This window comes from Sapajus apella, unplaced genomic scaffold, assembly GCF_009761245.1.
Source record: "Sapajus apella isolate SASKATOON/1434 unplaced genomic scaffold, GSC_monkey_1.0 scaffold10, whole genome shotgun sequence".
Lineage (NCBI taxonomy): Eukaryota > Metazoa > Chordata > Mammalia > Primates > Cebidae > Sapajus > Sapajus apella.
Window position 1 is genome coordinate 31,337,314 of NW_022436950.1, and position 16,287 is coordinate 31,353,600.

General features: G+C 41.5%; 1 protein-coding gene across 2 annotated transcripts in view; it reads left to right on the forward strand.

The window, feature by feature from the left end:
- The window catches only part of PLEKHM3 (pleckstrin homology domain containing M3), a 201,252-nt gene that overhangs the window by 168,676 nt on the left and 16,289 nt on the right, over positions 1–16,287 (forward strand). Inside the window, exon 7 of one of the 2 annotated variants that reach the window (XM_032278451.1) lies at positions 2,706–2,863. The exons of the other annotated variant lie outside the window; for it this stretch is intronic. Coding sequence (XP_032134342.1) covers positions 2,706–2,863 — 158 coding nt within the window. The remainder of the gene's footprint in view (positions 1–2,705; positions 2,864–16,287) is intronic. 2 annotated transcript variants of the gene reach the window in all.

Consider the following 16,287-nt stretch of genomic DNA (forward strand, 5'->3'; position numbering starts at 1 on the left):
CAACCTCCGCCTCCTGGGTTCAGGCAATTCTCCTGCCTCAGCCTCCTGAGTAGCTGGGATTACAGGCACGCGCCACCATGCCCAGCTAATTTTTTGTAGTTTTAGTAGAGACGGGGTTTCACCATGTTGACCAGGATGGTCTCGATCTCTTGACCTTGTGATCCACCCGCCTCGGCCTCCCAAAGTGCTGGGATTACAGGCTTGAGCCACTGCGCCCGGCATGGCCAGGTTTTTTTAAGAGCCTTATGCTGCATCTCTGAGCTCCTGTCTGCCCACAACCTATGGCTGCTTACATGGAGATCGGGTCAGTGGACAGATGACCCAACTCGACATCCATTAACTGAGAAAGGGCTCAATGGGTGACGCGGCAGAGGCACTGCCAGGACCCAGCATGCCAGGCAGCATCCCCCGCTGCCACCAGCAGCTCCCAAGGCTAGTGCCTTAGTGGCAGCCAGTGTGTCTAGCACTTGATTTTATTTCTGTGAGCCTAGAGTGGGCAGGATGTGAATAAATCCTGAGTCATAAATTTAGGTGAAAGACTTAGTAGTGTTAATACTCTGGGTGAGAAAAGACAACACTTTCTTGGAGGAGAGTGGACTTAGAGTCTGGTGGAAGAAAGATGGAAACTCACAGAATGGCCTCGGCCTGCAGGCACTGCCTTGAGGACATGAGAGGGGGTTTTCACGGTATGTGACAGAGAGGGGCAAGGCGGGGTAGGCACTGGGCAGCTGCTTCCTCTGGCACAGTTAAACTAGAGGTTCATTTTCCACTCATACTTGGTTTCCTAGGCCTAGGTCTAAGTCACCACATACGAGGCTGAAGCAAGCCTTGCCTATGCACCAAGCGTGGCCTTGGAACTTGAAGAAATGCATGGCTTACTTCTCCAGTGTTGAAGGGGAGAGACTCTCAATTGAAGGAGATCTTTCTCCCCACACTTCCAACTCCTTTCCTTTGCAAATGACCAGGTGCGAGCCAAGAGGCAAAGGCACCTCCTGGTACAACCCACTACAGTCTTCCAGAGAACTCATCTTCATGGGACCCAAAGCCTAGCCTTGGCTTGGAGCAGACTTGTTTCCACCCATGGGAGGGCACCCTGTCTGGCGACTGAATGGAACCATCATTATATTTACAGCTAGTGCTCGACTTACGACCACGATTGGGACCGGCAGACTGGTCGTAACACGATTTGGTCGTAAGTTGAGTAGGCTATATGTACAGTTGAAATGGTGCACGCGGAGATGGTAGCGCTGCCAGAAGCTGGTCCACACTGTCGTACGCCCAGCTGGGCAATGTTTGCGCTGCCAGACGCGGAGCAGTCGTGGCTAGCGATTGTGGTCGTAAAGTCGAATGGTCGTAAGTTGCATAGGTCGTAAGTCGATCAATACCTGTATTTCTAAAACATGGACCATTCCATGATGTTTAAAAAACACTTCAGTTTTTATCTCCAGTATTGTGTATAGCTTCCTTTTTTGCAAAAGACATGATTCCATTTTTTGTAGTCTTTTGGTTTTATATTACCAGTCACTGCTACCTACTCACCTAGACATTGTAATTTCCCTTTAGGTATAATTTATACTATATTTCCCTCAGATATTATTTTTTTTGTAAAACTGTAATTTAACTATATACATTTGAAAGAAAGTATCCAACTATTTTCAGTTATTTCCGGCTATTTCCAAATTAAGTGTAATCTTCAATTGTTTTCTTATATCAAAACCAGCATGTATTTGTATATGCATTAATTAGAGAGAAGTAAAGGCAGATTTTATTTAGCTGATGTGTGAAATGCTGAAGTCTTTGAAGCTCATGGGTATTAGTTAAGTGAGAAAGGATCAATGGACCATGGGTTCCAGACTCAGGTTGTATACAAGCCAACAGGCAAGGCCACTGTGGAAGGCAAGCAGATGCAAGACCCTGGGGCCTGGTGATGACAGCTGTCAGGCAGAGCAGATAGCTAAGCGGAAACAGGCAGCCCCTTTGCATGGCCAGGATTATCATCACGTTGAATCCAAGCCTAATTGCTCTAGATCATCTGATTTTTCCAAAAATCTGCATTTTTATGTGAAATTTTCCGATGTTTAAGTTACCCCATTTTAAAAATCACCACGAGTTAAAAGCGAAAAAAAAAACCTACAGACTGAAAATGGCCATCAGACTGCCAAATTGCAAGCTCTTTTTATTATACTTACCAGCAAAAAAAAAAAAAAAAAAAAAAAAAACTATTTTCCCACATTTTGCTATATGTTCTTGGGGAAGATGGTGAAAAAAACAATCTCATTCTCTTTTCATCAGAGAAAAGGTATTATTGCATTTACAGCATAAACTTATGCATTCAGATTTACTCTGTATGTTTTCAGTTTACTTTGGGAAACCTACCACACTCCTTTTATACCACACCCTAACTGTGAAGTTGGTCAGTCAACGTAGGGTTCCGCATTTGTTGGTTCTCAATCTTTTATACCACACTATGAAGCAAGAGGAATACAAAAGAAGTTTCAGCATGTTAATTTACAACCTCCAGTGGTTTAAACCAGAAGGTTCTTTTGGAGCAAAAGTACTATGTCTTTTCTTCCTCAGAGTTGCTGAGAAATTATAATTAGATATTTTCCTGTTGTGTAAAGGAAAGGAATCCCTTTCCTTTCCTGTGTCTGCAAGACTTCTGTTCTCAATAAATTTGCCTCCCTGTCCCATTTCTCTTTCTGCAGGTAATAGAGGGAAAGCTGGCTCCATTCTTGGGCAAGGTCATTAAATTTGCCACCTCACACGTGTACAGCTGCAGTCTTTGTAGCCAGAAGGGGTTCATCTGCGAAATCTGTAACAATGGAGAGATTCTCTACCCTTTTGAGGATATTTCAACAAGCAGGTACAGAATATCTTATTTCATAAAAGAACACCTGAATGTGTAATATGCCGTTTTCTTTGGCCAAATCAGGCCAAATTTTAGTCAAGTACTGTATCTCTGTCTCTTACCCTGGATTAGGTTTCCCTTGTCCTTGGAGAACATGTTTCTCCCTTTGGTGTCCTGTATTTATTTCCACCCCTTACCTTGCTACCTTTTTCCAGAATGAGATAACAGCTGCAAAGAAACAATGCCGAACTCTGCCTTATTAGGTAACAGAGAGTATTCAGGTTCAATTTTAGAATGAAGATTGAGGAGGAAGCATCTTCGTAATTTTTTCAGGGCCAAATGATAGGCAGTGGGAAACTGCAGTCCCAGAGGAAAGCCAAAACTGGACCGAACGGCAGAGGTAAAACTAGAGGACGCTGGTGAGCTGCTGGGGCCTGGCCATGTGCTTTTCTCTGCAGATGCATGCACTGCAGTGAAGCGATGATAGTTTTAGGATCCAAAGGAGAGAAAATGGGAGTTTATGTGGGATGATTTTTCTAACCAAAGTAATATTTGGGCATCATCACATCCATGGATTGATGGATGATTCACAAATGATACATATTACTTTTCCTTTCATCCCAAAAGCGTAATAGAAATCTACACTGTATGTGTGTACACTGGCTTCTCTGGGCATGAATGTCATGGCTCATTTCCCACCCTGCAGGGCTCACTTATACTGTGGTTCAGAACAGAAGGTAAGGCATATAGCCAGGGAGAGTTGAAGCATGCAGGGTAGAGCTGCGATATTGAGAGCTGACTCAGCCCTTTTGGCCTCTCCTTAAACCTAAAGACTATTTGTAAACATGCAGGAATTTGGGTGGGCCCACACACAGAAAAACAGACACATAAACACATAGACATGCAGACACACACACACACACACACACACACACACACACACACACACATACAGACATACACACACACACACACGCAGAGTTTAGCCTCCAGTTTTCTGAGCAGGTACTTAGCTTATAGAGCTTACGTAGCCTAGAGGTTAGCCACCTCTTAAAGGGAGGAAACTCCTCATAGCTTTTTTAGGGCCAAGGGAGAGGCAGTGGGAAATTGCAGACTTGGAGGAAGGCCCCAACTGGACCGACCACTTGGAGTAAAATCAGAAGACACTGGTGAACAGTAACTTTGCCCATAGCCTAGAGATTAGTTACCTCTTAAAAATGCACACCAGGCTGGGCATGGTGGCTCATACCTATAATCCCAGCACTTTGGGAGGCTGAGGCGGGTGGGTCATGAAGTCAGGAGATCAAGACCATCCTGGCCAACATGGTAAAACCCTGTCTCTATTAAAACTGCAAAAATTAGCCAAGCATGGTGGTAGGCACCTGTAATCCCAGCTTCTCATGAGGCTGAGGCAGGAGAATCACTTGAACCCAGAAGGCAGAGGCTGTAGTGAGCTGAGATCGTACCATTGCACTCCAGCCTGAGTGACACAGCCAGACTCTGTCTAAAAAAAAAAAAAATGAACACCACGTAAAACTTGTACACAAATGTTTATAGCAACAGCATTTGTAATGGCTAAAAAGTAGAAACAACTCAATTGTCTACTAACTGATGAATGGATAAACAAAATGACAAAATGTAGTATATCCAGTCAATGGAATACTATTCAGCTATAAAAAGAAAATAAAGTACTGATACATGCTGCAACATGTATTAACATTGAAAACATGCTAAGGGAAAGAAGCCAGACACAAACCACATATTACATGATTCTATTTATATAAAATGTCACAAATAGGCAAATCCATAGAGACAGAGAATAGATTAGTGGTTGTCTAGAGCTTGGGGGAAGGAGGAAAAGAGTTACTACTCGTGGGTATAGGTTTCTTTTTGGGGTGATGAAAATGTTCTGGAATTAGATTGTGGTAATGGTTGCATGGTCTTATGACTACACTAAAAATTAGTGAATTGTATACTTTAAAGGAATGAGTTTTATGGTATGTGAATTATATTGCAATAAAATATGTTTAATGTCTGGGAGCAGTGGCTCACGCCTATAATCCCAGCACTTTGGGATCACTTGAGGCCAAGAGCCTGAGACCAGCCTAGCCAACATGGAAAAACTCCGTCTCTACTAAAAATAAAAAAAATCAGCTGGGCATGGTGGCAAATTGCTGTAATCCCAGCTACTCTGGAGGCTGAGGCACAAGAATCACTTGAACCCAGAGGCGGAGTTTGCAGTGAGCAGAGATGACATCACTGCACTCCAGGCTGGGCAACAGCGTAACTGTCTAAAAAAAAAAAAAAAGACCAGTTTTAGTAAAGAATTTCTAAATGATTTCAATTGAATAAATCATAAGCTGGGCCACAAAACATGTCTCAATTAATTTTGAGACTATACCAAGTATGATCTCTGGCACATGGAATTAAAGATTTACAGTAGAAAAAATATGATTAGTCAGGTGTAGTGGCACACACCTGTAATCCCAGCTACTCGGGAGGCTGAAGCAGGAGACTCACTTAAACCCAGGAGGCAGAGGTTGCAGTGAGCCAAGATCACACCACTGTACTTCAGCCTAGGCAACAGAATGTGACTTCATCTCAAAAAACAACAGTGGCCGTGTGCAGGGGCTCACACCTGTAATCTTAGCACTTTGGGAGGCCAAGCCAGGCGGATCACAAGGTCAGGAGATCGAGACCATCCTGGCCAACATGGTAAAACCCCCATCTCTACTAAAATACAAAAAAAAAAAAATTAGCTGGGCAAGGTGGCACGCCCCTGTAGTCCCAGCTACTCAGGAGGCTGAGGCACAAGAATCGCTTGAACCCAGGAGGCAGAGGTTGCAGTGAGCCAAGATCATGCCACTGCACACCATCCTGGCAACAGACCAAGACTCCATCTCAAAAAAAAAAAAAATGAAACCCCAGAATATTTGGAAATTAGTGTATTTCTGAGCAACTCATGAGTCAAAGAAGGATGCACAAGGGAAATTTTTAAATATTTTGAAACGAAATATAAAATATATGAAAAACTCCTAAAGTAGCACTTAGAATGAAATTTATAGGCATAAATATCTGTATCAGAAAAGAAGAAAGCTCTCATCAGTAACGTAAAATTTCACCTCAAGAAGCTGGATATAAAAGAGTAAGTTAAATCCAAAGCAAGCAGAACAAAAGAAAGAATAAAGGTCAGAGCAGACCAGATATCACTGAAATAGTAAACAGAAAAATCACAAGTTGATTCCTTGAGAGATCAACAAAGTTAACAAGCTTTTAGCCACCCTGATCAAGAGATTAAAAGAGAAGATACAAATTGCCGGAATCAGGAATGAAAGAGGCACAGAAATTAATTATAAAGGAATATTATAAACAACACTATACCAACAAATTAGACAATTTAGATGAAATGGACAAATGAATAACAAGAGAAATTACCAAAACTGACTCAACAAGAAGTAGAAATATGAGTAGACCTAAAACAAGTAAAGAAACTGAATTAGTAATTTTGAAATCTTCCCACAGAGAGGCCAGATGGCTTCACCAGTGAATGCTATAGAAAATTGAAAGAAATAATACCAAACTTTCACTCACTACCTTTATCTCCAGAGTGAGATATTCAGAATGAGATACTAGAGTTGCAAAAAAAAAAAAAATTGCCTAACTCCACCATATTAGGTAACAAAGAGTGTTCAGATTCATTTTTAGAATGAGGATTAGTGAGGAAGAACCCCCAAAGATAAGGATGGGTTAGTTCTCCAAGAAGATGTGACAATCCTTAATGTATGAACAGAGTCAAAATATGTAAGACAAAAACTGGTGGAACTGAAAGGAGAGAGAGATAAGTTCACTGTTGTAGTTAGAGCCTTCAGCACTTCTCTGTCCATAGCTGACAGGTCCAACAGGCAGAAAATCAGTAAGCATATAGCTAAACTGAACAGCACTGCCAATTAACAGGATCTAATTGACATCTCTAGAATACTTCATTGAACAACAACAAAATATACATTCTTCTCAAGGTCACATGGAAGAGTTACCAAGAGAGACCACATTCTGGGCCATAAAAAAAAAAAATCTGAACAAATTTAAAAGAGTAGAAATCATGCAAACTTTGCTCTCAAACCATAATGAAATTAAACTAGAAATCAATAACAGAAAGATACCTGAAAAATCCTAAAACATTTGGACATTAAAAAAAAAAATACTTTGAAATAACATGTTAACTTATATCCGCACAAAAACATGCATATGGATGTTTATAGCAGCTTTATTCATAATCACCGAAAACTAGAAGCAGCCACAGTGTCCTTCAGTAGTTTATGAAGGCCTAAACTGTGGCATATCCACACAATGGAATATTATTCAGCAACAAAAGAAATGAGCTGTCAGGTCACAAAGAGACATGGAAGAAATCTAAATGCATATATTCCAGGTGAACAAAGCCATTCTGAGACGGCTACATACTATACTATATGATTCCAACTATGTGACATTTTGGAAGAGACAAAACTATACTGACAGTAAAAAGATCAATGGTTGCAGGATTTTGGGGGCTGGGAAGGGATACTTAGGTGAAGCACAGGAGATTTGTAGGGCGGTGAAACTATTCTGTATGATACTTCAGTGGTGTATACATGACATTATGCATTTGTCAGAACCTATGGTTTTATATATCAGAGTGAGCCTTAATTTAAATGGCAGACTTTAGTTAATAATGATATTTCAATATTGGTTCACTAATTTTGTAACAAATGTATCATAGGATTGCAAAATGTTAATTAAAAAAACACAACAGGAGGTGGTGGGGCGGAATATGGGAACTTGCTGCTCAATTTCTCTGTAAATCTAAAACTATTCTAAAAAATAATCTATTAATAAAAATTTTAAAATTGTTCAGCTGAACGATTGACTCTAAGCTCAAAGGTAACAATTTTTATTAAACCATATTGGAACAATTTTAGATTTGCAGAGAAATCACAAATATAGTACACAGTTCCCATATACCACACACTCAGTTTCCCCATTAAGATTGTATATTAGTATAGTACATTTGTTACAATTAGTGAACCAATATTGATACATTATTAGTAGCTAAAGTCCATATTTCCTTAGTTTTCACCTACTTTTCAGATTTCCTTAGTTTTCACCTACTACCCTTTTTCTGTTTCAGGATACCACATTATATTTAGTTGTCACATCTCCCTAGGCCTGTCTTGGTTGTGACAGTTTCTCAGACCTTATTTTTTATGACCTTGACAGTTTTTAGGAGTACTGGTCAGTATTTTATAGAATATCTCTGTTGGGGCCACACGTGGTGGCTCACACCTATAATCCCAGCACATTGGGAGTTCAAGAGATCACGACCATCCTGGTGAAACCCCATCTCTACTAAAAATACAAAAATTAGCTGGGCGTGGTGGCACATGCCTGTAGTCCCAGCTACTCGGGAGGCTGAGGCAGGAGAATCGCCTGAACCTGGGAGGTGGAGGTTGCAGTGAGCCGAGATCACACCACTGTACTCCAGCCTGGTGGCAACAGAGCAAAACTCTATCTCAAAAAAAAAAAAAAATTAAAAATTAAAAAAAGACTATCTCTGTTGGATGTGCCTGATGTTTTCTTATACGTGGAGCGGGTTTTATGGATTTGGGGAGGAAAGCCATAGAGGTAGTGCCATTTTCATCACATCAGATCAAGGGAACGTACGATCAACATGACTTATCACTGTAGTGTTTGTGTCAGGTTTCTCCACTGTGAAGTTCCTCTTCCTCCCACTCTTTCCATGCTGTACCCTTTGGAAGGAGGTCACTATGTATAGCCCACACTTAAGGAGTGGGAAGTTATATTCCACCCCCTTGGGAGCCAAGTATGGATAAAGTTATTTAGAATCCTTCCACATGGGAGATTTGTCTCTTCTTCCTCATTTATTTATTTTTTTTTCAGTTGTTTATTTAAATCAGTGTGGACTTGTGCATAGTTTGTTATACTTTGGGTTACAGTCCAGTACTATACTGTATTGCTCAGACTGTCCCAGCTTTGCCATTCAAGCGCTCAGTAGCCTCCTCTGTTCCCTTGACATATCCTAATCATTATGGGATTTTTGCTGGGGGTGTTGTTTTTGGTTTGGTTTGGTTTTTAGCATTTCCTTACTTTCTGGCACTCCCCGATGCTCCAGGCTCATCTTACTTATTTCCTGCCCTAATCCTAGGAACAGACATGTGTCCAAGGAGCCTTGGTTTCTTTTGTTAAAGAATGACATTAGGAACTAAGATCTAGGCACTGGGTTTCGCACACATTTTTAAAACCCTCGGTTCTTGGACTTGCGCCTTGTCTGGGGCAGAGGTGCTGTCCTCTGATTGTACATCACAATCTTTTGTAAGACTTGGCTTTTAAAACTCCAGAATCTGTATCTTCAAGGACTCCATATGATTATGAATCACCCCAGAAAAAAGAATCACTCCTCTAAGGTAGATATGGTCATAGTTAAGGTGCTGGATTCTCACCAAAATAACCACATCAGCATATGCTGTAGGTTTATAGGGGCCTTTGCTCAGTAGTAAAAACTATGGAAAATCCACGTTCTTCCTTAGTCAGATGCGGTTCTCTAAACTTGCACAAATGTCTAAGTCAGAAGGAACGCTGACCAGCTTTCCTGGAATTCCAGGTTAACACTTTTCAGAAACCTGTTGAGCTTTCTCTTGGTGTTCAGCTTCCAATTAAACACCAAGAGTAGTTTATACAACCCTGTGAAAAGGCAAAAAGAGACACTAATAAAAACACTTATTAAAGGAAAATTTTAGTCAGGAATACTGAGTTGCTGATTCAAAACTTGTCTATAAAGATGTGTTAAATAAATGTGATAAACAAAAACAAATTTGAATAGTAAAGTAAATTTTAAAATCTCTGTGTAACTGAAATCTTTATGGATTAAGTAATATGATGTCTGGGATTTGCTTCAGGATAATCTGATGATGGGGTAGGGGGATGATACAGATGAAAGAAATTATCACATATTAATAATTGTGGCAGCTAGGTGATAGGGACACAGGGATTTGTTATACTATTCTACTTTCGCATATTTGTGAAATTTTTCATAATAAAACATGTTTAAAAATCTGTATGCTTCCCAGGCATCAGAGAGGGAAAAAAAAATCTGTATGTAAAAATTTTAGAAATAAGATATTTAGTGAATTTGTTACCACATACCCTTGACCCTCCTGCTAAATTTGGCATTTTTGTGTCCTCAAAAATATACTTAATATCGTTTCAGGTCAAATAGCAAAATTATAGTTCAGTAAAAAAAAAACAACATTTGAGGGCCCAGCATGGTGGCTCATGCCTGTAATCCCAGCACTTTGGGAGGCCTAGGCCAGATCACTTGGATCACTTGAGGTCAGAAGTTCGAGTGAGACCAACCTGCCCAACATGGTGAAACCCCATCTTTACTAAAAATATAAAAATTAAGTGGCTGTGGTGGCACATACCTGTAATCCCAGCTACTCAGAAGGTTGAGGCATGAGAATCACTCGAACCCAAGAAGCAGAGGCTGCTATGAGCCAAGACTGTGCCATTGCCCTCTGGCCTTGGCAACAAGAACGAAACTCCATCTAAAAAAAAAAAAAATCATTTATTAAAAGTCCAGGGCAGGATGCAGTTGCTCATGCTTATAATCCCAGCACTTTGGGAGGCCGAGGTGAAGGATCACCTGGGATCAGGAGTTCAAAACCATCCTGGCCAACATGGCGAAACTACATCTGGCTAATTCGACATGTGCCACCACATCTGGCTAATTTTGTGTGTTTTTATTAGAGACAGGGTTTCTCCATGTTGGTCAGGCTGGTCTCAAACCCCTGACCTCAGGTGATCCACCCGCCTTGGCCTCCCAAAGTGCTGGGATTACAGATGTAAGCTACTGCTCCTGGCCCTAATAAGTGATTTATTGAGCATATCATGTGTGTGCATTGGGCTAGGTTCTGGAGACAGAGTGAACACAGCATGCTACTTGCTCACAAATGGTTGAGTCTAGTAGGGACAGACAGGCCGTTAGGCAGTTCTATGAAAGTGTGGGAGGAGCACAGTAGAGGGTGGGCCTGGAGCTCCCAGAAGGGCTCCATCATCCACAGAAGTGATGTGCATGTTCAATAAGAAAGAAGTTTCATGGTTTCTAAAAGTATTATGGAGCTCTGTATTTTTTTAGGTTTTGAAGGGTTTTTTTCCTCTCATTTTAAATTTTATATTCGGGAACACATATGCAGGTTTATTACAAGGATATGTGACATGATGCTGAGGTTTGGGATTTCATTGATTCCCATCACCTATGTAGTGATCACAGTACCCAACAGGAAGTGTTTCAGCCTTTCCCTGCCTCCCTCCCCTCTTTCAAGTCCCCAATGTCTATTGTTCCTCTCTCTGACAGAGTGCTATATTGAACTCTGAGTCACTGATTTATGTTCTTCAGTATTAGAATATACTCCATGTTAACATGTTTATTTGATTATGAGTATATAGTAAACATTGGTCAACTCCTTCAGGCTTTCTTTTCCTTATTAAGTTAATCATTATGCAGAAGGAAGTTTCATGACTATGTAATTTTTTTTTTTTTTTTTTTTTAAGACAGAGTTTCACTCTGTTGCCCAGGCTGGAGTACAGTGGTGCGATCTTGGCTCACTACAACCTCCACCTCCTGGTTTCAAGCGATTCTCCTGCCTCAGTCTCCCAAGTAGCTGGGACTACAGATGCCTACCACCACCACACCTGACTAATTTTTATATTTTTAGTAGAGACAGGGTTTCACCATATTGGCCAGGCTGGTCTCGAACTCCTGACCTCATGATCTGCCCACCTCGGCCTCCCAAAGTGCTGGGATTACAGGCTTGAGCCACCACACCCAGCCAACTATGCAATTTGAAAATATATCCCTGGTATGGCCGGGCGTGGTGGCTCAAGCCTGTAATCCCAGCACTTTGGGAGGCCGAGACGGGTGGATCACAAGGTCAAGAGATCGAGACCATCCTGGTCAACATGGTGAAACCCCATCTCTACTAAAAATACAAAAAATTAGCTGGGCATGGTGGTGCATGCCTGTAATCCCAGCTACTCAGGAGGCTGAGACAGGAGAATTGCCTGAACCCAGGAGGCGGAGGTTGCGGTGAGCCGAGATCACGCCATTGCACTCCAGCCTGGGTAACAAGAGCGAAACTCCGTCTCAAAAAAAAAAAAAAAAAGAAAAGAAAATATATCCCTGGTATTAATTTTTAGGATCCCCATCTCTGGCATATATAGAGAAGGTGCTAGGATTGTAAGGGAATGGTACTAACATTTATTAGTACTAATGCCAGCAACTTACATATCTTATCTAATTTTTCTGCCAGTCCTCTGAGGAAGTAGTGTTACCTCTGTCTTAATAACGAAGAAACCTAGGTTCAGAGAAGGCAATTAACTTGGCCCCAGAGATAAGGCCAAAACTTGAATCCAAATACATCTGACTCCAAAATCCATGTTTTTTTCCATTATATCTCACTGCTCCTTCTGTACCTATAATCTTCAAAACATTTTGCCATATACCCCCTAAAATCAATTTGAAAAAATTATGTACCTCTGTCATTAAAGAAGCTTTCTCCAATACTGCTATTTTTGAAATGTCCTTTTATTTGCTGCCTTGGGAATCTTTTTTATTTTTATTTATTTATTTTTGAGATAGAGTTTTACTCTTGTTGCCCAGGCTGGAGTGCAATGGCGCAATCTCGGCTCACTGCAACCTCTGCCTCCTGGGTTCAAGCAATTCTCCTGCCTCAGCCTCCTGAGTAGCTGGGATTACAGGCATGCGCCACCATGCCCAGCTAATTTTGTATTTTTAGTAGAAATGGGGTTTCTTTATGTTGGTCAGGCTGGTCTTGAACTCCCGACCTCAGGTGACCCACCCACCTCGGCCTCCCAAAGTGCTGGAATTACAGGCGTGAGCCACCATGCCCAGCTTTGCTGCTTTGGGAGTCTTTGCACTCAGAGCAGTAAGCCATGATTAGATTGGTTTGGGGGAAAGATATGCCTTTCTTTTATAAAATGGCCAAAGTACTGCTGTGGACGTGACAGCAGAGCTTTCACCTCCTGTGCATCCCTTGAGATCAGGTGTAGCAAGGGGTACTTATGAAGCTGAGGATCTGCCTAAACCAGGCTTCTGTAGGCAAACCCCTGTTTGTTGCACCAAAGCAACCTTTCCTCCATTCAGAAGATAATGCTGACAGTTTTACTTTGAGATATTCTTTCTTCTCAAACACAATTTTTTATTTTTTTGAGACAGAGGAGTTTCATTCTTGCTGCCCAGGCTGGGTACAGTGGCACAACCTCAGCTCACTGCAACCTCTGCCTCCTGGGTTCAAATGATTCTCCTGCCTGAGTCTCCAGAGTAGCTGGGATTACAGGCACTCACCACCACGCCCTGCTAATTTTTTAGTATTTTTAGTAGAGACTGGGTTTCACCATGTTGGCCAGGCTGGTCTCAAACTCCTAACCTCAAGTGATCCGCCCACCTTGGCCTCCCAAAGTGCTGGGATTGCAGGAGTGAGCTACCATGCTCATCAAACACAAATTAAATACATACCTCTCTTTACCCTAAATAGGAGAACCCTAAAACCCAGATTTTAAGATTTTAAATACAATAAGAATATCCTGAATCATAAAACTGCTTTACTAAAGCCTAATCCAGCATTTATCCTCCTGGAGGACTACAAGGAAAGCACAGCTTTGGGAGAGATAAACATTTTGATGAAACAATGATAAAATTCCATATCCTTAAAAAATAGCAATGACAAAACATGCCCTCCTTGATTGAGAATAAGAAGGAAGGGCTCTAACTTTTAAGAATTACAAATCAGAAGATTAGGCTGACACTGCTCTATGATTTAAGGGAAAACAATGACTATAAAAGCAAAAAAGTCGCATAAATCCACAAAATGACCCAGGTCTTAGATTCATTTTTTAAAATCCTTAAATTGCTTCCTATGCAGCTTTCTTTCTGACATCTTTACACATCCCTAATCTCTCGTTATTAAGATCCCCTTCCTAATGCTGCTAGAAAGACAATCCTGCTTTTTACATTTCTGCAAAGATGCTATTTCTGAATCTTGAAATGCTTTGAGATTACAAGTACATAAACACTTCATCTTAAAAACCTTCAGCATACATTTTTAACATGGGACTTACAAAATAAACCAGCAGTCATAAGTCAGTTTCATCATTTCTGTCCTGTCCATTTGGCTTGCTTGAGTTTTTCATGTGACATGCAAGTCATCCTTCTAGGTTTTCACTATGAAAAACGTTGCACTTAAAGACTTTATGACCAGGCTGGGAGCGGTGGCTCACACCTGTAATCCCAGCACTTTGGGAGCTCGAGGCAGGCGGATTGCCTGAGCTCAGGAGTTCACAGCCAGCCTGGACAACACGGTGAAACCCGTCTCTACTAAAATACAAAAAAAAAAAAAAAAATTAACCAGGCATGGCAGTGTGCACCTACAGTCCCAGCTACTTGGGAGGCTGAGGCAGGAGAATTGCTTGAACCTGGGAGGCAGAGGTTGCAGTGAGCCAAGATCGCACCACTGCACTCCAGCCTGAACAATAGAGCAAGACTCTGTTTTTAAAAAAAAAAAAAAAAAGACTTCGTTACATTTATGTCACTTGGCACTGTATTTAAATGTGAGTATTCTATGAGAAGATTCTACTGAAAACTAACTTTGGTGTCCTTCATCTAGTAGGCATTTGCTGTGGTTTGCATATAGTTTGTCCCCACAAAAACTTTTTGAAGCTGGGTGCCCATTGTAGAGGTGTTGGGAGGTGGTGCCTTTAAGAGGTGATCAGGTTGTTAAATTGGATTAATCTCCTTCTGAGAGGAATGGATTAGTGCTGGAGGGAATGGGTTAGTTCCTGTGATGGGGTTGTTAGAAAGCGGGTTGCCTCCAGCGTCTGGTCCTTTCCACAGGCCTGCTTCCCCTTCCACCTCCCTGCCATGTTGTGGCGCAGCTCCAGGCCTCACCGAAAGCTCAGCACATGCCAGTGCCATGTGTGCTAGACCTCCCAGCCTCCAGAATTGGGAGCCAAATACACTTTAAAAAAAAAAAAATTGCCCTGTCTCAGGTATTCTGTTTTACCAACACAAAATGGACTAAGCATTACATAAATACTTACTGTTTAATTAAGCTTGCCTAAGTATATAGATGCATTCATAAGAATAATGACAGCATTTTTTAAATAAACTAGTTAAGGGAATATAAAACACCTCCAAAGATAGAGGAGCATAACACAAGTCTGAGGTAACACTACAGCTCTCTATATAAGGTCGAAGCAATTGACGTACCATTTAAGGTATTTCTCTGGTGAGAGCGTAAGCCTGCCCTGGTCAGCAACATCACCGACCCCAGGGAAGGCATCAGACGAGGTGTTCTTCCTGTGTTAGTAGGGCATTAGCAGCTCAGTGGTTACTCTTGTAAAAGTGTTGTTTTTTGAAGCGCTGCAATTCATTCAGAGGTGTAGGATGAGCATTGCTTGCCAGATTTTCTTTGTGCACAAGTAGTTGACCACTCCATCGCCTCTCCCAAGAAATAATGGTGGCAGGCAGGGCACTGAACTTATTTACACCAAGCTCTTACCGTCTTACCACTTGAGTTAGCATACTGTGCTACTACATCTAGTCTGCACACATTTTTTTTTTAAGACAGTCTCACTCTGTGGCTTAGGCTGGAGTGCAGTGGCACAATCTTAATTCACTGCAACCTCCACGTCCCAGGTTCAAGTGATTCTCCTGCCTCAGCCTCCCTAGTACCTGGGATTGATTACAAGTGTGTGCCACCATGCCTGGCTAATTTTTGTATTTTTAGTACAGACTAGGTTTCGCCATGTTGGCCAGGCTGGTCTCGAATTCCTGGCCTCAAGTGATCCGCCCACCTCAGCCTCCCAAAGTGTTGGGATTATAGGCGTGAGACACCATGCCTGGCCAGTCCGCACACATTTAAAGAACATTTTCTACAACAGTCTTGAGAACAAACATCAGGCTCATGGAAGAGCACATAGCAGATGAGCTTCTAACAGGGTTTATCTGCTTTCTCATTTTTAAAATCTATTTTGTCAGGTAATCTTACCAAAAAAGAAGGTCTCCCACAAAACTTAGTCCAAACCCCATTGCTTTCATCCACCTGTCCAAACTTCAGAAATGTCCAGCTTGTGCTGAAGAACATGGAGACTCCTCCCAACACGCTGGGCGTTTTGAATTGGTCCTTGTCATTTTGCATTTCACTGCAACCCATACCACCCTTCTCCTGAGGACCTAAACTTGTTGGGGCATGGACTTCGTTCTTTGCCTTGGCACTTTCTGCCCTTCTTTAAGCCTCATGTACACATGAAGCTTCAAATACCTAATTGTAGTCAAGCTTTATAAAGGCTTGTTTAAAAAGGAAGAA